Source organism: Lichenostomus cassidix, chromosome 2 (genome assembly GCF_008360975.1).
Source record: "Lichenostomus cassidix isolate B80296 chromosome 2, HeHo_3.0, whole genome shotgun sequence".
NCBI lineage: Eukaryota > Metazoa > Chordata > Aves > Passeriformes > Meliphagidae > Lichenostomus > Lichenostomus cassidix.
In genome coordinates this window covers 54689341-54713033 of record NC_139482.1, presented here as the reverse complement: position 1 = coordinate 54713033, position 23693 = coordinate 54689341, and the positions used below count along the sequence as shown (strand labels likewise).

General features: G+C 39.1%; 1 protein-coding gene across 7 annotated transcripts in view; it reads right to left on the bottom strand.

The window, feature by feature from the left end:
* ITGA9 (integrin subunit alpha 9) overlaps nt 1-23693 on the bottom strand; it is a 277433-nt gene that overhangs the window by 71446 nt on the left and 182294 nt on the right. For 6 of the 7 annotated variants that reach the window (XR_014849888.1, XM_085051665.1, XM_085051662.1 and 3 more), the window contains 5 exons: nt 19846-19932; nt 18408-18487; nt 15114-15203; nt 12266-12374; nt 8554-8661 (listed from right to left, as the gene is read on the bottom strand). Coding sequence is in view for 6 of the 7 variants with exons in the window: in XM_085051665.1 (XP_084907791.1) it covers nt 8554-8661; nt 12266-12374; nt 15114-15203; nt 18408-18487; nt 19846-19932 (474 nt within the window). In the remaining variant the exon portion in view is untranslated. The remainder of the gene's footprint in view (nt 1-8553; nt 8662-12265; nt 12375-15113; nt 15204-18407; nt 18488-19845; nt 19933-23693) is intronic. The other variant, XM_085051661.1, reaches the window with a different exon arrangement.

Sequence of the window (23693 nt, the reverse complement as noted above, 5' to 3'; positions counted from 1 at the left end):
ACAGCACATCCTCTTCTGTAGCCTTACCTCTGATGTATTAAACACAGATAAGCCCATGCTTGTTCTTTAGCTAATTGTTGGACTTTCCCTACAGGCTGTATTGATATTAGGATGAGGAGCTCTGAAGACTCTGCAGGTAAGTACATTCCCTGTAGGGCTCAAACAACTCCAGTGGAATGTTTCACTAAAGCAGATGTTTGAATGTATCAGAAAGGTGTCTAAGTTCTAAACCCTCTTTAGAGGCAGTGGAGAGAAGGTAGGACTTCCAAGAGGATGATTTTGCTTATCTACTGTAGACAACTGAAGATTAAATGAATCATCCTCATTAAGAAAAAACCTCTTGGGGGGTGGAGGAGATATATTAAGTTAAGCAGATGTTCTTTGTTTCCAAGACATCCTCAGAGTTTCCTCCAAGAAATGGTTTACTGATTCTTTTGATACAGTCTAGTACCTTGCAAAAGACTGGAATGATGCACTTTCAAAGTCAGGTGAGAAATCCAATAAAAGATGCTTATTTTCACTCTTATACATGAACAGGGAGAAAAACCCTTCTTTCACCAGATGGGAGCTAGAGTTTATATGCACTGATATGATTGTTTTTACCTCCTCATTTTTTGCTTCCTTCATTTAGATCACAAACCTTGTGCATTAGTTACAGAAGAGAAAGGGTAGTTTATGGGTCAGGATTTAAAACAGGCCTGTGTGTTAAAAGAATTAACCAATCAATTCTTTTCTGAATTTCCTTCTTCATTGTTTTTGGCAGGAAAAGCTTCACCAATTGAAAAATGGTGTATTCTTACACTCACTTCCTCAAAAAGAAGGAAAACAAAACATTAAAAAAACATTTGTAGTTTTTTTTTAAAGTCAGTATCCTTCAACAGGAGAAGCTTCCTTCTCTGGCTGGGAAGCTTACAAAAAATCAACTATATATATTTTTTCCATACCATAGCAAAACTCCTGATTACAGCATGATTACTCCTAACTCGATATCTGCCAAACCTCCTGCTTCCCTCATCATTCTGATAACAGTTTATTTATACATACATTATATTTCATGCCTTTCGTTATCTGAAATTTCCTTTTATCAAAAGGCAAATCAGCCATCTTTTTCAAAACTGGAATTCACATATTCAGCCAAAAAGTAGGAGCTACAGGCCTTTCATGAATTAGCAACCCTTTCACTTGACCCAAAATATTAATCAAACTGCCATTCACTTGAAAACGCCATGATTTTTTGGAGGGCAGTGTTGTAAAATTTCAGTAAGTAAATAATTTGACAAATTTCACTTTAGTTTAGAAGCTAATCATGAGCAGGCCAGAACTGAATAAGAACACTGTGTTGCTATAGCCTGCTTTAATATATGGATAACAGTGTTTTTTCCCCATGTTTTGATGGCCTTGATTTTTCTATTACTAGACTTTCTAGAAAGACAATTTTTCTTACATTCAAAATGCATTTTTCGAGAACATCATCTTTAAAATTTTTTAAATGTTCACTGTTTTTACAAATACCATAGCACCTTCCTTTTTAGAAGATTTGGTCAAAACAATTGGAAAATGTCAGAAATTTTTTTCGTCTGGTTTTACCTAAAGATCCCAACAAGGAAGTCACAGAAAACCTTCTTCCATGTTAAGTAGTTTTTGTCCATCTTCAAGGATGCACTCAGCAATGCATAAAAAGATTATTCTGAAACACTGGAAATGCTGTGAGCTCTGACCAAGGCACAGCTTTTGTATAGTGATCCAGATGGCAAAAATGTTATGGTTTTTTTTAGATTTATCTTAAGGTCTTAGCTCAGGAAAAAGCTTAATTTTATGGCTGGGCAGCCTTTCCCATATAACAATGGAAACTTAAAACAGAGCAAAGTTCCTCTTTACTTAAAGAGTTTCAGTTCATCATGCTGACATGAGGAGCTCTTTCTGAGCTGCTTTGCAGTCCCGCTCCCTGCTCCTGTCTAAAGGCAACTGTGCCATGCTGGACCACAGTGTATGCTTCTGCCTTTCCTCACAGCCATCCTGGACATGGCAGATGCACTAGTTCCTCCTGCAAGGTACAGGGCTCCTAGGCAAAGCCAGATTAGTTGATATCATGGAGATGCTCTACACTGAGGGTGGGGCAGGGAACACCACCAACTGCCTGAGTAAAAATGTTTTGGAAGAGTCATTTAAAAAGCAATTAAAGTGAAAGAGGCAGGAAGGTCAGAAAGTATCTGTACAATTTTCTGTACAAATTTCTGCATGATACATTCCCTGGAATGAATAATTTCCTCCAGTAATTCAGCTATGCCTTTAAATATGGTGCCAAAATATGTGTATGCCAATGTGTGTGTAACAAACATTGAAATGAAGAGAGTACAAGTGGGATGACTAATACATATGGCTAAAATAAATCTTGCTTTAAGAACAAAATATTCCTGCACAATCTTTCTATCAAAGGTAGCAACCAGCAGCAGCATGAACTGCTCTGGAAAAAAAATTGCTGTATGAAACACTATCAGAAAATTTTCTGTCTTCACATGCTGGGACTGCATATGTATGTTTTCAGACAGACGACCTGAAATGTTAAATGACATAAATAAATAACTTCAAACCATCTATCAACAAACAAGAGGTTTTCTATATAATGATATCAAGATACAGGCTTGCCTCTGTATGTGGAACACATACAGATGGTGAGCTTCACCATCTCAACATATGCCTCAAGGAACACTCATGCCCAGCCACACTTTAGAGACCTTTGGTAGCCCTTCTTAGCTTAGTTTTAGGTTTTAAACACCAGCAGTGCAGCAGACAAAGCATCATATTCCTATGCTGGAAGATAAAACCTACAGATAATAAGCAGAAATAAGGTTTTAAAATTGACAATATTTCTTTTTCATTCTGTAAGTGAAGAAAAACCTCAATTAGTTTGGGACCTTTCAAGGACTCAGACAGCAAACTTTAACTCTCATCCCCAACTTCTTTCAGCTTCTTACAGACATTACTGTGCAAATGCAGGAAGAGAAATTACATGACTGCTATACAAAACTCGCCTTAAAAATTTAACCTGTCATCAGCCAGCGCTTGTGGCTCTGGAACTGAGTCCACTTTACTTTTTCTCTTTCAACATTCACAGGAAGAGATTAATGTTTAATTTACACAGTTACCCCTAAGGAACATGACAAGCATTTCCAGACTTCCATGCTCAGGCAGCCATCAATTTAAAGGGCAACCTGTAAAAGGAATTCTCTTCAATTCCTCCATTAATTCATTCAGCTTTTCTTTACTTTTTAAAATCTTACTGATACCCAGCCATCATAAAGGCACGACCCAGGTCTCACCTGCATAGAAAGAAGTGTGAAGTGAATATGCCAAATAATAGGACAACTGTAGGACTTCTGTTTGTCCTTCCAAGAGAAGGACTTTTTACTTTGCTCCTTAATCCAGAAGTGATGGGAAGGGTTGGATCAGGAACTAGTGGCCTGGGCTAACTGGCCCACTCGAGGCTGATGGGGACAGGAGTCACAAGACCGAGGTTTAACCCGTTTTTCGCTCTCTGTAGGCAATTCCCAAGGTCTAAGTTTAGAAGCCATGGGAAAATCAGGGAAACTAGATGGTTTCTGTATTATCAATGGAGACTGGCAAGTGCTTCTCCAGAGCTGCTTCTATGCCTCTGTCTCTGTCTCACTCTCTTTCCATTAATTGCTAAAGTAAGAGAACATAGTAATTTAAATATATTCTATTAGCAGCAATTCCAAAACCAGTAATTAGTAGACTTAGGTGTCAAGAGTTATATGCAAGGATGGAGCTTGTAATGAAAAAACTGAGAACCGTATTTCTTTCCCTCTTTGTCTTTCTTCCAAATTCCCTTTTATTTCAATGCCTAAATTGCAAACCCTTTGAAGAGACTGTCCTGCAACATACACATCGTACTTTCCAACAAGATTCTTATCTCAGTGATGGTGATAACACATTTTTTTTATATTCTTGGTATTGACTCACCTAAATAGGCTCTGCTTGGTCACTCCTGTGGAGGGAAGAGGATCATACCGTTCAAACAGACAAATCTGTTTTCCAACTGCTAATCCCTCATAATTGTATTTACCTTCAGTGAAAATAAAATAAACCAGAAGGCAACAATCTGATCCAGTTCCATAAAGCCAGAACCAGAATAATCCTGGACACATTGCTAATTTATGAACAGCTTCAGGAAACACCCTGGTTAATTTGATAGGAACTCCCATGGTGAAAATCTTTTTGGAAAACCTAGAAAGCAGCTCCTTGGCTGGCAAGTCAGATAGTGCTTCCCTTGCCCTTGTGTAGCCCTAGCTGGATATACAAAGGAAATTACTAATCTTTTAGTTCAAAACCAAAAACATACACAAATATAACTGGCACTGTCTTCCTTCCTGGAAGAATAGATAATCAATGGCTTGAAGAGTGGAAAATATACTTTTGTGTTAAGACTAACTTCTCTGCTTGTGTGAAGTTCTACTATGTCATCAGCTGTACTATTTCATCACAACACTTTTACTAACAAGCTGAGGTATTTAATTTTTTATGTTTTTAACCGGGCTGGAAACCTTTGCAAGAAATCAAATACAAAAATACATAAAACCAAACAGCTACTAAATGGACTTATTGTCCTGGGGTGACGGCAATCCTGTGTATTCCCTATCGTTGCTCGCATGCTCAGAAATGTGGTCCTGCAGCTTTAACTGCATTCAGCCAATAGGAGGAGAGCGGATTGTTTAAAACTCTTCCCCAAGCCTCTCTGCCGGGGGGTGAGGTGGAGGAAAAGACACTCTTGGGATTGGCTGCTGTGGAAGCTGCGAGTTTTCCCCTGGGATTACTTCTTTGTCTTTTTTTTTGACCTTTTTTTTCCAATTTGCTTTCTCGCCAAGAAAACCCAAGGAGCCCCGGACAGACGAGAATACTCCAGGGAACTACTGGAGCAATTCCGCCCAGCCCCCGGGGGCCCCGGACAAGGCAAACTACGTCTGAGCAAAAGGACACTAAAGTTCACCAGCTGTTTACTCAGGTTTAATAACTCCTTTTCCCCTGTTTTCCCCTTCCCCTGTGCCTTGCAGGGCACTCTGTGTGTTTTGTTAAATAAATCTTTTTTTTTTTTTTTCCCTTTCATTTAAGAAATTCTGCTGTGAGTGAGGGGGTGCCAGAGCCCTAGGCTTTTGGGGGAGGCGTTTGTTTGGAGCACTCTCCACCTAGAGAAATTTGTCTCTAATCTGGGACACTTATGTGATTCAAAATATCATTTATCACTTCAGAATCTGAGTATTTATTATGTAAAACCAATGTCAGTGGTGAAATTCTCTAGCTAAAATTATTTGAAAATTTCTAGTATCTCCTTTTCATTAAACATTTTTAAGAGGAAGTTCACTTGTTTAGGATTTTTTTCCTAGTTTTTTTACAATTATCCATTTTTTTGTTTACTTCTGGCTTTTATTGTTGATTTATTCTCTTTATATATTGAGGGCTTTGTTGGGGGAAGTGCTGAAGAAACTGCAGTGCTGCTCCCAATAGCCCTTGAATTGTGTCTGAACATCTCCCCGGCAAAACTCCAAATGTCAAAACATCTCCGTGATCTGAATTTGTCTTGAAGAAAATGTTAAAACAGTTTCTGCAATAAAACCAAAAGCTCAGAAGAGCAGGAACTGAGGAAGCATGAGGGCTGTCATTTCCTCTAAGACAAGCAGATAATACTTTCTATTAACACCTCCCAGAGATACAGACCATTCCAGAGAGCCATATGTGACTGTCTTCATAATATTAATTTTTGTGCCTGAGAGACTAGATCACTCAACACAATTTGACGGAGTTTGCTCCTGAAACTATCTTATGTGGTTTATATGTATTTGAAACAACATCTAGTGCTTTATCTATGCATTTTGACTTATAAATTTCAGTGCCTTACTGTGTATCAGAGAAGTGGCAGTAGAATTACTAGCTTTAAAATAAAAACCATTATGTAATCAAATTCCAAGTGCTATATCGACAGTGTATTTTACAGATAAATGACAATTCCTAATCCTCTATTAATGACAGCTATTCTCAAAGTTCTGTCAACACTGACAGCTAGAATAGCTAGATTACAGGCATAAAGGTATAATAACAGAAACACCTGCATTGTCTGAAAGGGATCTATTACCTTACTATCTTTATTGCAGTCTAGATTCTGGGAAGTTCAAAATAAGTGAAAGCTTGAAATATTTAATTACTATGCTTACAAAAATTCTCCTGGAAAAACAGCTGTTCTAAACCATTTTCCAAAGCTCATTTCCTTTTAGGTTTCTTTGTTTCATTATATTTGTTCTAGGGAAAGTTGAAAAGCTCCATAATTTTAGTTCCCTTTTCAGTCAATAACTCACAGGGAGAGAAGCAGTAGGAAAGAGAGTGAGATGCTTTCTCTGTTACAATAGCAAAACTTGGGATACATTGGTTCTAGAAAGATTTGTTTCAGTGCCTGGCTCTGACACAAATTTCCTGTGTGACGTCCAGCAAACCACTTGATGTTTTGATTACGTATCTGTGAAGCAGGGATAACCACTATCCCAGACACAATTTTCTCGGCTAACATTTATTAATATGCCAGAGGTGTTTAGAAAGTAATGTAGAAGACTTCTACTGACCATATACCCAAAATCAGTAGTCAAAATTACTGGAATGCCAGTGTATCATGCAGACATGTCTCATAAAAACATACTTGCCTAGTACCTGCAATACAAAGAGGTCTCACAACAGCAGTTTAACATTTCTACAAAGATGAACTTCAAAGTACAACTTAGTCATACAATGTTCTGGGAAATGCAACCTGTTGTTGGGGAAAAGCGATACAAACCCTGCAAGCATTTATTACCACAGTGCTCAAGACCACACCACCCAGTTGGACCTCCTTTCAGTAAACCATCAGATGTACAACAGCAAAGAGAAAAAAGTTCAGCGTAAGATTCGGGTGTTCTGTCTTGTTTTTCTAACAGCTATTCAAAACCACATAGTCCATCCCATCCTTTTCAGATAACTTATGCAGAATCACATCTATGCCAAGGAACAAACCTTTCTCCACTGGATGGGTAATATACACCTCATCTAATTAAAGCATAGAAAGCAAGTGTCTTGTCTAAGACAATTTGCTGAGACTTCTGTCCACACAGAGAAAGGAATTTATCACACCCTAAGTAAAATGGGCTGTTTCCTATTCCTCTCTCTTGGCTATTTAGGAATATATAGGACGACTGACTTCAGAGGAGATACCAACATTTGGGGAGACAAAATCCAGTAGGAAGATTTCCACCCCTCTGTGGCTGTTGTGAACACACCCTCTTCTACAGCACACAGAGACCAGGGAAGGAACAAGGAAATGGGTCACGATATTTTGACAGGCAATGTATCAAAGGAAAGATCATCTTCTGCATATAAACCTGGACTAAATAAACATTAAAAGGCAATGCCACAGAAAATGAGACATATGCTGGAGAACTAATTAAATCTGGTTGGAGAACTGACTCAGTCTATACACTACTATTGCTTCACACAATATCACAATATGTTTCTCAGTCATTCTGTCTTTAGTGCCCACCTGTAAGCCATATCTACATTTATCTCATACTTTCCAACAGCAAAAATCTTGGAAACTTGCTTAGAAAGATCTTTCAGATGTATAATTACACACATTCAGCAACACTGTAACCTACATATTAGGTAATACTTTTCAGCCTAAAGGCGAAAAGTAGCCAACAATATGAAAGTATATTACTTCTTTTCAATTATCCCAAAGAGCTGGTTTCATTCCACAAAGGCAGATTACTCTGAATTTCAGCAATAGATTTACCTCAGTAATGAAGTTTCCCTCCCTTGGCCACCACAGTGTAAATGATGGTATTTCAGTTGTCTAACAAAGGCTTTAAAAGTAATAAATAAGTAAATATTAGAAATTTAATCTTAAGAATTTGTGTACTTTACCACAGTTTATGTTGAATTTCTTTGAAATTGACACAAAACCATCTTTTGAAAAGCATTGTATTGAAAGAATAATTTTCTCTATTATTTACATTTGTCAAATGAATACTCAAAAAGAGAAAATTATTACATGGACTGTAGAAAAATAGATATTGATAATGTATTCAGACCTAGCTGATAACCACAGAAAAAACACCAGGGAATCTGAGTCAGCTTGGTAAAGCATTCCACTGATACTACATACACTATTTTAATCCTCCCTCAGTCAGGGAGAACTGATTAAGAGACAGTCCTCCAGTCCTCTTGCAGGTGTGACTTGCAGAAGTGTTCTCTATATTTCCTTCAGCATTAGCCTGACCTAGTGTTACATGGCATTGTAGGAAACCAGGAACATACAACCAAGTTGTCTTTGCCCTAGGTGAGGAAGAGCATTCAACAGCAGGAGGGGTTCCGCTACTTACAATCTGGCCACAGATACAAAGAACCTGTGATTGTCTTAAAAAACAACTGATTCACTGAGTTTTGGTGGAAGTCTTTTGTTTTAGTCATCAATAGCTCTCAGTGCCTCTCTGGGCTCAGAGCACATTGTAACATACTCACCACCATCTGCTGAACATGAAATATTTCGGCTCCAGTGGCAGAAAGGCGGTTTGGAATTGAAATGTCAAAAAAAGCTCCAGGAAGAGTGCTTGGTCCAGCATTGTAAACCTGTAAGAGAACAAATGAATACTAATAAAATTATATACACGACTTCCCATAAATGGGGAACTACTGTAGATTCGGAGCTGGGAGTACAGATAAATTTGAAAAAATACACGTACTTTGTAGGCTTTTCACTGTCTTCAGACTAAGACTTCTTTTTCAAGTGTCAGAATGAAGTCAAAGGATTAGCTTATCTAACAGTCTTCAGGCACAGCTCACACATCAAAGGAGAAGCAGTTTTGCAGGATAATTGCCAGTCATCAGTACAAACAGCATAAGACTTCTATTTTATATACAGAGACACTGCTAGTACTCTGAATGTTTTGGTAATAAAATCTTGAAAGTTGTAAAAAATATTACTGTCTCAGTAAACATTCTCTTTTCCATCTGGTAACCACTGCATAATATTCTACATATGTTCTCCTTATGGAGCAGAAGCCAAACAATTACTGTGACTACTGGACTGCGGGTTTTCTGAGTGAGTTGTCAGGAAATGCATGTGAACAACTTCCATTCAAGTTCCAGCATTTTCAATTAAATTAAACTCTTAGTGGAAAATATTAGCTTTTTATCACCCTCCAACGCCCAGAATTTCAACAAAACCCCAAAGAATTTCCCATCCACCACTGAAATGTATCAACTGAAAATTCCAAGATTTATGGGTTTTTGCTGAAGAGAAATAATCCTTGGAAAAATTTTAATTAAAATAAGTTTTGATTTGTATCTATATTTTTTATTAGGAAAAATATTTTCTGGTTCTTTCTAACAACATAAATATAAATGCATTAAAAAACATTAAAGTAAAAACATTAAGCCAATTAGAATATTTTTCCACACTGAGATCCTACTGTCAAAAGATGTAACACGCAGCTGTTAATTGTGTAAAGTGCAAATCCTAAAACCAGTAGGTTTTCATTCTTCAAACATGGCTTTTTGAAGAAATGCCTGACTGATAATCAGAACTGGTTTGCAATGCCAAATCCTCACAAAAACCCTATGGCTCCAGGCAGGCAGAGAAATCCCTCTAGAATGGAGTATGATCAATGCTGCATGAAATACAAACATAATGCTTTATGTTAGACATTTTAAAAACCTTGATTATCTCACTAAGATCAGATATGAGTTATTGGAGAAAAGGCAGTTTCACTTCACATCTTATTACTAAAAAAAAGATGTACAGATCTGTTTCCTTGTTGACATTGGACCTAGTATAGCTTTTCACATACAAAAACTGCTATAAAACCCCATATTTTTGTAACTCATCTCTTTTTCTTGGTTAAGAAACTAGTACTTTTCTCCATCTGGAGAAGTTAAATATAAAAATAGGCAAACCATTTGAACTTATTAAGTAAAGAGTGATACAAACAATACTTTGCCCATTATGAAACTCTACCTTTTCTCTCTGATACACACAGTTATAAGGTTTATCCCATTACTGGAGAGCAGATCTGTGACTTGTTATGGTATAATTTTCTACTTCCATATCGAAAAAAAAGTAATATTGCAACTGCTAAGTGTGTGCAGGAGAGATAAGAGTATGGGTAGGACAAATGGTGGCACTGCCAATATATTGATTTTCTCTCCCTTCCTTGTTATCACTTTGCTTTACTGAAAATATTTATCCAGCTAAAGCATCAGTGCATCCATTCTTTATGTGGTTTAACCAATCACGGGGTATGAAGGTGAGGAAGGGGGGAAGACCTATAAACCCTCAAGAAGGAAACCAGACTCACAAGAATTAATAGCCTGGTTCACAAAAGCTTTTATGTCCTGAAATCCTGTTTTCAGTCCTTCTCAGTAAATAGCTATGGTCACTGTATGACAGTGGGGGCTTAATTGTTCTGGATCACAATCTGTCCATGGAGGCAGACATTATTCATTATGAGCTGAGTGGCATTCATGCCTAGGAAAACAGAAAGAAAAAAGACAAACCACTATTTTTCACAACAAATGAACGTACCTCTGCATGACTTATCATTCCCTAGTTCCATCTAGTGGTCAAAAACAATTTGTAGGGCTTATAATAGATGTAGTAACAGAAGCTAAACACAGTGCCAGTTAATTCTGGCCACATCACAAGAATTTCTTATAATAAACCATCCATATATTTTGCCACATCAGGAACCCATCTAACTGTCATGTGAAGTGTAATATATAAGTAATACTTGAATAATGCTGAGATGCTATGAGGTATTTATTAAAAGCTTCTCACACCTGTCTTTTTAGTGTCCTCATTTCTTCCCTGTAGTGTACTCTTATCAGTAGTGCTATAAATATTTTCATATAGGGGCATTTAGTAAGTCTGAATCCCTAGCACAGATACATGTTTGTTCTCATGGATAATGGCTGCCCACTCCTCTGGTCAATGGCCATGCCACGAAAAATAATTACTCCTCCACTTTTAACCTGTGACTTCATCCAAGATGTGGCACTTGAGTAACTAGGGCTCCTTACTCAGAATGTGAAGAAAGGTAAAAGAGAAACAAGTGGTAATGCCTTTATTTCTACGGAAGTGAGATGCCCTGTTTGCAGCTCTTGTCATAGTCTATTCAGATAAAGGACATTTGCCATCCCTGCACACTGAAAATATGGTATCCAATCAAGAATGCTTTGTACAGCATTGTAGCAGAATGCTCTGAGTTGGGGTAAAATTGCTCAAACTAAACCCTATTTGTGAAAGTTACCCATGATGGATAGAGAAAGGTGGTCACACTACTTTTGGTTTTAAAGACTGCTGAGACCAGGCTGACTCATCAATTCCAAAGTTAAACATTCAGACAACATTTCCTGACAGAAATTGGTAAAAGTGAGATGTGACAGGCAAAGTTCTTGATAAAGGAATCAACAAGTGATAGTACTGATAGCTTGTCTAATGCTGCTGAGCTGGCACAGCTAGCCTAGAAATACATGAGTGACAGTTGATCACTTCACACTATAAAAGCCCAGTCCCACTTTTTACCAGCATGGGCTTTTAACATACCATTTCCAGGACAGTGTGGAGATTCCTCCCTTGAGTGGAGATGTCCCTCAAGGTTTTACCTTGAGGCTGAGCAGAAGAGATTTGCCCATGGTTGTTGGTAAAAGTAATATCAATTTTTATGTAATAATTACTAAGTTTTTAAATTACTGATTTAATAAATAGGGCAAAATATTATTAGTAAAGCTATCTATATTGTGATATAAATAATTCCGATTAAAATATTTTAGTCTAGTCATTATCATAAACAATTTAAATAAATTATTTATGTTAATCATGTAAATATATTTGTTTTGTCATCCTCCAGGAAATCCTCTAGGAAAAAGTCACATAAAGGCTCTATTACACCTATATAACCTTTAGACAAAAACTGTTGACCAAGCCTGGGGCTAGGATTAGATCCAGTTGTACCTAGACTCCTTCCTGAGAAGGAGTTTAGAAGGAAAGGGAGTCCTTTCTGAACCGCATGACTCAACAGGAGGGTCTTCTTTATTAACCTTGTCTGAAGCTTCGATTCTGCCCATGACTGTGATTCAAAATCATGTACAAAAGTCCAGAGCACACTCAGAACAAAATAGATACAAAACAAGAATGTGCTGTCAAGCAGGAAAGCACTCAAAGTAAGGGTTTTACCTGCAGTGTGAAGTTGAGAGACTGGAAAAGGCATTCATGGTTTTCCAATTGAACAAAGTTGGATGCTTCCACAGAATCACCATAGAAAAATGAAGTAGGGAAGACTTCTCTGTAAGATCAAGACATAGATATAGTAAGCTGAGTTTGTGACCAAATTTAAATATATTTATGTCTAGCTGAATTACACCCCTTGTGTTTTAGTAATGTGAAATTCTACTGGGAGCACTTTACATTAATCTATCTTCCGTGAATTGATTTCCTCTTGGCAACATTAGACTACACAAGCAGCATCTCATCCAACCTGGGTTAACATCCCATCAACAAAGCAGACTTCTTTTTATTACTTATCCCCTTTTTTCCTTTCCTATCACAAAATTTCCTCTCTGGGGTCCCCTGCCATGGTTGATTAGTGCAAGTCCCTAGCTTGTATTAACAAATCATGGCATTACCAAGTTAATCTGAAGAAACGGTATCTAAGAGGAACACTTCAAGATACATATTCACTGAAGTAACATTTCAATTTTTCTTAACATTTCCATAGCATTGCAGGAATAAACACTTCATTATCTAAGTTTCACCACCTTTATGATTAGCAGATGGTTAAAGGAAAGAGTAGAGGGGGATAACCTGCTTTCAGCTAGAGCGGAGCCGTTCAAATTTCCTCAGCCACTCTTATAATCTAATCACACAGTAAAATGCAGTAGGATTTTATCAGAAATCACTTGAAACCACAACACAGTACCTGAAAATCCTGCAGAAGAGGACTAGGAGTGCTTTAAGCCTCCTCCTAATCTCAGGCTGCTCCACTGTCTAGAAAGCATCCTGGTGTAATTTCAGACAAACCTCGGTCCTCATTACTACATAAAACTCTGCTTCCTTCCCAGGTTGTCCTTTGGAGTCAGACTATTTTGAGATAGGATTTTAAGCCTATTCAGGTACATTTCCTTTTTCCCTGCCTGCATTCTATGCCAGGGATTGGTAGGGAAAACAGTGAAAGATAGATTTTCTCCTCTCATTTACAGTGTTGTGCCAAAAGGCTTCTCCCAAATATGGTACAAGCCGTTCTGGGCTATTTATAACCAGGAATGAAGCTTGCTCCTCTAGATTCAAATGTAGGATAATTAGCTAATAAAACAAGCTTCAAAAGGATACTGTCCAAAAAAAAGTGTATTACTTAATATCACCATGCCTGGGAACATGCCCTCCAATAAACCCAATATTTCTCTGGCAGCTGGACTTTTCTGTGAACTTCAATTAACTAAGTCTTGTCTATGAGAAAGAAAAAAATAATCCACATAGACATTTGGGTGGGGCTTATAAATTCAGAGACCTTGTGCTTTAAAAAAGTATATTCTGAAGAGAAAGAAGAGAAACTGGTTTTTATTATGTTTTGGTATGCTCTATTCTGTAGGTAACAGACATCTAAAAACACAGATGAAAGCATTCATATCTGTAAAGCAGAACAAAAACCCATCTGCATCAAAGCATCAAGAAGCAAGAGTTCAACTTCTAAAGAATTTGTAACAAAGAAAGCATTCAAAAACTTCCAAAATGTGCTGCTGAGACTGTACTCTCAATGTAGAGGAGACTTCTGTCCTTGCTAGTCATCTTGTGAGGTCTGACAGCATACTTCCTTTTTCTGAGCAGGCTCAAACATACCTTTTACGCATTCTGACTATTGGGGCAGTAATTAAGGATTTTTTTTCTATCCAGCAAGATGGAACCCAGCTTTATGAGGCAAAACCCAGTCTAGGTCATGAATCAGAGTTTATTCAGCTTTTCAATCGAATCACATGTCAGTGCAGATTAACTTTTTTCTACACATGTAGAAAAAAAATACATAGTGCATTTTGTATGTAGTGCCCACATAGTGGTCAAGGGAATATCTGACTTCTACTGATGCCAAACTGCACTGGTCATTTAGACAATACCTGTAGCCTGGAGATTGCCATAGATGGTGGCTAAAACAGACACTGACCTTCTGGGGACACTATTGATGAGTTTTTGCTTCCCCAGTTTAGGAATGAATGTCGACTTTCTCAGTCTACACGAATACTAACTTATTTTCAGTGACCAGCTCCCCCATTTCCAACTCAAGCACTGCTTATGCTAGAGAATGCTCTGACTGTTGAGACTGACCACAGATCTTTCACTCTCGGCTTAAGATTGTGATGCCAAGTGGAAGAGCCCCAAGTACAAAGGCAGGAACTCGCACACGTGCAGCTTCAGGGAGAGGACACAATGGCTATATGTTACACAAGCATTTCAGTCAAAGGGTGAGTGATGCTCCACAGTTGGTAGTCAGATGCCTCACAGATTAGGGAATAGAGGAAATGGGAAGATAAACAGAAGCAGAAGCAAAGTCTGTTTGTCATATTAAACAGAAAGGCAAACAGCTAGACTTCACCAAGCTCCTTAAAATTCCAGAACATTTGACTGTAACCTTTGGCCTGGCCACTCTCAACCATTTCCTTAGAGAGATGTCCTAAAGAACAAGATGTGGTTTACTTGGTTTTTTTAAATTTAATTTTAAGGTCCGTCAGATCTACAACATCACTTAAATTCAAACACGATCACTAAAATGCCTACTATAAATGTGATGGTAACTAATTAACATTAATTAGGAAGTAGTGAGAATGAGGTACAGTGTTGGAATGAATAAAATTCCCAGATACGGAATGAGATTGTCTGCATGTCCAGAATCTGGGAAACAAGGAAAAGGCAACTGTCTGGCTACATATAGACAAAGAGAAGAATTAAGTTTTTCACTGGAAGACACTCAGATTTTATTCTTAGGATGATGATTATTTTTTGTTGTTGTTGTTTTCATTTGGTGACTAATACTTACCCACTGATGGATGAGTCCACTTCATGCATCAGGGGCACTGACAGGATTAGAGTATTATCATGCAGATATTCAGTGTGTTCTAGGTTCCCACTATGCCATAAAGGAAAAATAAACATAGTGCAGATCAACAGCCTTTGCAATATATCACAGTTTCACAGACACCACCTCTCTGCCTTGTATTCTGAGTTTCTCTATTTGAGTGACATCAGCTCCTCAAGAATGTTCACCCAACCTTGGAGAGGGTATACACAAAAAGCATGTGTTTTGTGGCTGCTCTTCTATGTCTGTGACATGATCAGGCTCATAACAAAAGAATATATATTGGAACAAGGTGTGAATTTAAATGTCTGTGGTAAACTACAGCAGCCATCATATACAGTGGAGAGAAACAAGAACATCTAGACTTCTGCAGAAGGATTAATTTTTTCCCAGTCTGACTGCATGTCAGTTTGTGAGAGATATACACACCTCACAGAGGGTCTTGACTCAATAAATGAAACAATGCTTTCAATGTACCTGCATTGTACTGTAGCACCAATTTGCTGCCACTGCAAGCAGCTTTTTGGGCGAGACTCTCTTACTGAACCTCTCAGCAATTCCACCCTCTCTTTTTTCCCCGTCTTCCTGTACTTAGCTGGCAAGAAAGCACTTCTACTTTACATTGTCAAAGGCAGTTGCCTCAGCTGGTCAAAACCAAAAAGAAGAAAGAGAAAAGGGAGCAATTATCTCTCATTTGAGTCAGTTTGTTACAGTGTGAACACTTTATGCATGAAGTCTGGGAAAGGTTCCTGAAATGCATGTCTAACATGCAAACCTACAACTATTCTAATTCTGATGATGAGTCTGCTTGTTGGGTGACAGCTCAGAACAACAATCTTGAAAGACATGTTTCATATATTTCCAATTTCTTCAGCAGTGACTCTGGAATCATGTTTGCTTTGCAGTTCATTGGATTTATGCACAAATCAAACTGGCAAAACAAAAGATATGATCATATTTATTTGAGGACAGTATCACAGTAGGGCTGTAACATCCCAAGTGACACCGTGCAGATCGTGAGTTGCTCAGATTACAACAATAGAGCCTGCTGGCTACATAGATGCTTAGATACACCTCAGCTCTCTGCAACTGACACATGACCTACATCTGCTGATAAAATTATGGCCCAGATAGAAAAGCAGACAAACTTTGATGCCTGGGAAAAAGCCCCACTTAATAAAAGCTTTTCCTCTGAACAGGCTCATAGAGGAGTCCAAAATGGAGACACTTCTCATCCAACATAAATACTGAGATACTGTGGTGGCAAACAGAATAAGCAAGCAGAATCCTATACATGGTTCATGGATATGTTCTTATCTGTTTCAGCTGGAGTAAAGGTACTGTCAAAACAGGAGAATGCAATTCAGTGATTATAGCTTTAGAAAAACAGTTCACACCTGGAAGCAAAGAAGAAGGTTTGTTGTTTAAAAAAAAAACAAAACTAAAAAAATAGTGTAAGAGCAATATAATGTAATGTTTACCTCTTTCTCCAATTGTCCCAATCCTGAACCAGTCTCTTGTCACAGTTTCTACTGCCAAATTTGCAGCTACATGGGACAGGCTCAAGTGGACACTTGAAAGGCAAAACTTGCTTTCCCATGACAGCATGACACAGTTTCTCTGTTTAGCTATTTCTGCCAGACTAGCTCCAGTTTTGCATGGAAACAATGTCCTTGCCTATTGCAGTCTGACTGCAGCACAGCACTTAATTTCCTTATCACTGACTTTACCTCAGGGCTTCTGGCAACTCTTGTGGTAGAAAGATTTTGTTACACTTATTTGACAGCAAGGGAATTGAGCAATTTGCCTAAAGTCACAGAGAAAATGAGGTTAATCAGCATTGAGACCTGCACTACCCTCTCTGGAGGTTCAGCTGAATCCTTCAAAACATAACTGTCCTCTCTCAACCTTCTACAATGAGAAACTTTCTCGTAACACCTCTTGAACATTCACTCTATGTGTAAAAATTACTGTTTATTTCTTTGCTCCTCTAAAGGCACAGAGTAACCCTTCTCACTGGTAGGGCACAGAAATATGAGAAGTGAGGTTTCAGAGGGAAGTCCTGTGCTATCCAAGGCAGGTAAATGAGTTGAAAAACACTGGCTGGGCAAATTTAAAGTACTAATGACCCATCTTTGCACCAGCTGGCCGTCACCTAGCAGATACTGATGTCTCTGACTGAGAAGCATCACAGGGTAGTCTGAACACATAATTAACTGATGGAGAATGAAACATTGCTAACATGCAAGACACGGTGACACATCTCACTTTCAGTGTTTCATACCAGTCCCACCTACAGCTGCTACTGCAAGGGAGGACCATGCCTTATGAAAGCAGTCACTCAGCAGCTGCTACATCTCCAGCTGTTTGTAGAGGTGTCATCCCGTTCAGGAGGAGAATTCAGGCTGAATTGGGATATGCAGGGATATGAAGTTGGCTCACTCACACAGTAAATGGGAGCAAGAACTAGTCAAACACCCAACACATCAAAGCAGCAGTTCATGGCCAATGTTAATGCAGCTGTGCACTGGCTCCCATACACACCTCGACAGTGCTTGTGACTGAATCACCCATGGAGTCTGCTTCTTTGTGGTACATCATCTTAAGGGGCACAGAGCATGTGTTCCACCTTTTATTCTCAAGATGCTCAAGATAAAATGCCTATGCATGCATACTTGGCATCATCCTACTTCAATGCCTACTTCAAGTGCCCTTTGGAAAATACCCTATTCAGATGTTTTCCAGAGTCTGTCATAGCTCACTGAAGATCCAGAGGGGGAAAAAATAGATACACGACTTTAGAACCTATCAGTGGGATCCTTGGCCATCTGATTAAAGCATTCATCTGTTTTGGTTTGCATCCTAGCATGCTTATTTTATTCAAATGCTGGAACAAATGGGTCTATCTGGTGTTGATCATCAACCATAGCTGAGCTGTGCTTAACACAGGGCCCAAAGAAATGGCCACTGAAACACAAGAGCCTTTCAACTGAGAGAATACAGAACGATCCTTCAGAATGGCAACTGCCTGGCAAAGAAAACCTATGTATGATCCTACCTCATTTTTCAGGAAGTTTCAACACATAGTTCCTCTGCATCACCAAAATACATGCATTTAGCCCCAGTAATTTAACCTAATTTACTACAGATAAACATATCTACAGTTAATATCATGCAATTGTCAAGCACATGTAATGCATACTTCATGTAACAAAGAATTATCCAGGTCATCCGGACCTATAAAGGTCCCCTTACCTTTGGGCAGTGACAAGGAAGGTAAGTGTTTCTTCCTGCCCAGTCAAGTGGCTTGTGTCAAAGATCACACTGAATTCATACTGTGCAAAGAAAAAGCAGTATTTAAAGACACTGCACATTTTTTCAAAATGCATTTATTCTGAAACTGCATTTATACTTTACCCACCTAATTGTATAGAAGTAGCATATTTTGATAGATATAATAGAGCTTCCTCTACTGCATATTAGCTTTTAAGTCTTAGTAATTGCGTTTCTCTTCAAATACTACAGAGTTTGGGTTTTCCTGCATTAAGAGAAGGTCTTTACTAGAATTGCCATTTAAAGGTATTTCTTGAGGAGATCATCTGCCTGAGAATGAGTCTCCAGTACAAGGAGATCACTGCCTGAAACTACCTCAGCACCAATCCATATGTTATTTACTGGTGAAGAGATCTTTTGGGGGAATAAAGATCACGCCACAGGCCTGCATAGAGACATGAAGCAAGTGGCACAGCATTCAGGACACCCATTATAATGGGTAAAAACAGGTGCTAATTTTGAAATAAGAATTTTACTTTGATGAATAACCTCTCCATGTAACTTTTCTGCTTAACTCAAAAAACGGATTTTGGCCAAGTGAAACAGTATCCAAATTCATTGTAATTTCAATGGCTTACATTCTTACATTCTAGATAATATTTTGCTACTGCATTTATTGTTTCAATTCGATCTGATTTTTTTAAGATGTTTCAAAATAGCATGAAGTAATCAATAAAAAAACCCCAAACCCCAAAAACTTTTATGTTGGGTCAAAGGGTACGTCAATTCAAATGCAAAGCATTAGCTTCTGATATTGCAATTTCCTGAAAAATTTCAGATTCATTTTTTTCAGGTCATGCTGAAGTTGTTCCTCATTTTCTCACCTTTCTGGGTTGTTCATTTTTATAGATCAGTTTAGTGACAGAAAGAACCCAGCTGGATTTTTAAACATTATGAGAGAGTGTATCTTCCACTACAGAATAAAACCCTCTTTAAAAAATCTACCAGAAGACCATAATATGAAAAGGCCATTAGAACATTTTCATTGTAATTTGTGTTAATCCAGCTGCACTTTAATGTGAAAGAAGAAAAAAAACCTCACAGAATAAGCCAACATAAGCAAGACAGAGTCCTTTTCTAATTTGCTGCAGAGGAAATACGAAAGTTTTTCACAGCTGCAACTCTTGCAGCATTTTTCAAAGGCATTTTATTGCAGTGCCCAGGGCACTGTCATAGGCTCTGTCTGGTGGGAAAGATGATGCCTAGTCTCTGTAACTGTGAAAGGCTTGGATATCTGGGTTAGAAAGCTAGAGAAAGTATCAGTCATAGACATTTAACAGAGCAGTTGACTTTCCAGCCACTCCTTGGAGACAGAGGTGAATGAACCACTACTCCGCAAATGCAAATGTCACAACATTACCCTAGATTTGGATCTCATGAAAGGAAATCCCACACTGCACTTGAGGAAATCTGACTCCAGTAACTCGCAAGCAATGCCCAGCTCCTCCTGCAAGAAAATAAAAAGACCATGAGATGATAGATTTGGGGAGAGAAAGAAGATTGCTAAGAAACACCAATGTGATGAAGTACTGTAGAAAACTGAATATTTCCCATCATAGCACTGTTTTGTACTTCCTTATTAAACATCAGTCAGATCAGCATTCGGAAGAAGACAGCCATCACAACCCTGCTCTGAGAGATAGATAATGAGGAAATACTGCATGACTAAACACATTAGAGTCAGAGGATCAGGCCAAATACTTGGTGTCTTGGTTTGAAAGACAGGTGTCTGCCAAGAGAGGTTGAACCTTCCACTAGAGCAGAGGATGTGATTTTCTTCCCCTCCTCCCTCCGAATTATTTAATTTTGTAAATCAAGGGCTTTCAGGCAAAAGGTATGGGAAAAAGGAATATCAGTTCTTTACTAGTATCTATAAACAAACAATAACAATAATAGCAAACCACAACTAGAACCAGAAAACCAAACAGCAGATAACGTGAGCTGCTGAGCCTTCTCCCGTGTGGTGTAATCACGGTTGCAAGCAGCAGGGGCACTGTTGAGCTCCCGGCCGGCCAGGGCAGGTGCGATGACTCCCGAGCGGCTGCAGGTGGCGCTGTGGCGCAGGGTCAGGTCAGCGTCGGGGAGCTGCAATGGCGGACGGGCTGAGAAAGCGCGGAGGGCAGCGAAAAACAGCTCGGGGCAGCGAGAGAACAGGGCAGCAGGAGCGGGCACTCTCTCTCTCCGGCCAGCGAGAATTTCTACAGTCACAGCAGACGCCGCGGTCTCATGCGGCAGAGGGCGGGGCAGGCAGCAGAGGCAGCCGGACTCTCCCGGCAGCAGCCGCGGGAAAAACGCAGCCCGGGGAGACGCGCCCTTCCCAGTGGGAAGAAAAATTGAATCAAAGCTCACCCAGCCAGGAGAGAAGAGAAACAGGGCACAATTGGATTTCCTCTGGTAGCAGCTGGAAAGCAAAGAGCCAGCAGCCTCTACCCTCAGCGTCCGAAACACGAGAGAGCGTTCCCCGGCCGGCTCTCCCTTACCTTGCCCTGCCCAAAAACCTAGCCTTTGTCTTTTACAAAAGGCTTGATCGCTCCGAACATCGGACCATTTGTTGCCTGGTAACAGGAATGGGAAGAAATTCTCAACCCCCGACACTTGGGTAACTCAGTTCTCCCCTCTGTTTATTAAAAGCAAGCTTTCAAAGGATCCAGCATATAGGTTTTCTAAGGTAGTTTTTCCAGGTACCAGTACCATAGAGAGAGTGTGTTGGGAGACAGTGACCAAACCATGCCATACACAGATGCAAAAGAAAAAATTAATCTGGTCCTGGCAATATTCAATGCCCTGATCTCTTGCTCTGGTCCACAAGATGAGTTATGCTGGTTTGGACACTAACCTTCTTTAGTGAGACACTGGTGGCATAGATGAAGTAGAGGGATGAGTGTCTCCTCATGCTAAACATTGACTATTGAGATTGTCAGTAATTCAAATGCAAAAGGTTAGAGCAGCCCTAACCTGCTTGACTGCTGACACCGCTACAACAGAAATACTTCTGTTGAATGGAGAGTGTTTCATTGCTCCATAGAATAAGTGCCTGACCCCAGATGTGCACGTTCTGATCTCCCGATTATCAGGGAACAGTAACACTCTGCCTCTGTGAGCAAGTTCATCTCACTAAACTTTAGGACTGTGATTCAGCTCTGGAATCTGATATACATTTTTAAGGGCCTACACAGCAAGTGATTGTTATGTGATTGTGGCAGGACAAACACCCCCCCCCTTCTCTCTCTCCCTGATTGCTGACTGAGATCGATGGCTCAGATTAAGTCAATAGCTTAATCCAGACTATCAATGCTGGCGTCTGGAACTCAGAGTGAGACACTGAGAGAATGTGAAGAATTTTCAAGTAACCGCAAATACACACTCTTTTCCCCTATAAAACACCACGAAAAACTCAGCAAAAGTAGAAGCTTTCTACATGGACATTGGAGCGTGAGGAAATGCCTTCTCCCCAGGGTTGGACGCAGCCCTGTGGTTACTTCCCTGGGATTGAGTGAGGAAATCTTAATGTATTCCAGCTCCAAATTTGGATTTGGTAAGATCATTTGAGTTTCCTAAATTGTATTATTCCGGCTAACTTATAGGTACCTTTCTTAACATGCATTTCAGCTAGCTCAAGCAAGCATCTCTTAACTTGCATTATAGTTCAAGCAAGCATTTCTTGCAATTTTTAACTATTTTTATAGTTCAAGCAAGGTTTTACCCCATAATTGCATTTTTAGCTACCATAGTGTTGCAATTATGTATTCATTGTGTGTCTATGTGTGTCAATCTGTTCTATGTTTGTATGTTTGTTATGTTCTGTGTCAAATAAATGGTATTTTTAGACAAATTGGCCATATATCAAAGAATCTTGTGAACGGGACTAAGTCTTGGGGAACTAGCTATCTTAAAGTCTGTCAAACTGCACAAACACATAAAACTCCTCTCTCCCATGCAAGACAGTGATTTACATGTCCCTCTTCCCACTGTAGTCAAATGGTGTAGAAAACAGTTCAGCAGACCAAATGAAGGTATTTAGACTGGGTTGGATACCTTGGGTTGGATACCTGTCTACGCCCTACTGTAGACTAGATCATCACTGGAACTATAATACTTACAGTATGCACTATAATGCAAATGCCTAGATTTTAGATATCTCTAGAAATTAACTTAATTTTAGACATGTAGCTGAGAATCTCTTTGCTACAGAACATATGATTTATATGACCTATTTTCAGCAGTTACAGTAGTTTGTAATGCTCATGCTCTATTTCCTTATGTACATTTCCTGAGTTACTTCAAATATGCACTTTAAAGTTAAATTCTCTGCTGGAACGAGCACAAGTGGAAGGAGCTTCCTGAACTATGGACTTGGGTTATACGCATCTCCACGAAACATCTCTCTGCCTTTCACATTCTGACCTGAGCACAACGTTAGTGCTCTACAGTAATTTTGCTTCAAAATTATGGTTTAAATCAGAGCACGTATTTCTAGAAAATGATAGATCAAATAAAATCTTTTTTACCTGACTCAGTATTTCACTGGTTTCATGAGAAGTAAAAAAAATGTAAGGAGAAAATCAATGCACACCCATTAGGCACACAACGCCAAATAGAGTGACACTACCGCAACACTACTAAAATGCCAGAGGAGTGGCCACCCCATTCAGTTTCTCTATGGACTTGCTTCCTTGCAATCTTTAGTAGGGTTTTATTTCTGGAAATACAAAAGATGACACTGCTTAGCAAATCAAATATCTTGCTTCAGTAGCATGGAGCTGCCATCCACATATGATCTGTTAGATTCTCTCCTCTAAACGAACACTAAACAGAAAAGCATGTGCTTCATGGGTGAAGCATCTTTTTCACTTGCCTTTGCTGCTCAGGAATCTGGAAGGTTCTTCAGTTTTATGAAAGTGATCGAGGGAACACAAAGTCTGAGCAACTGTGTAACCAAATGAAAAATTTCACAGCTGTTTCCTCTGGGAACATTCTTGGTTCTGGGTTGTTCAAATGTCCCTCTCTAACTGGGGCAAGCTATGAACTCTCATCAACGCCTAGCCTGTGTTCTTTCAAGAGGGGTTTCTAACTACACAGCTGTCCAGTATGGTGAAAGTGACCAGACAAACGCAAGAGACCATTTCCTCTCCTCAAGACCACATCCCTTCAGAGATATCAAAGAATGGGATAACTACAAGAACTCTCATGTTGATAACAGACAAAGAG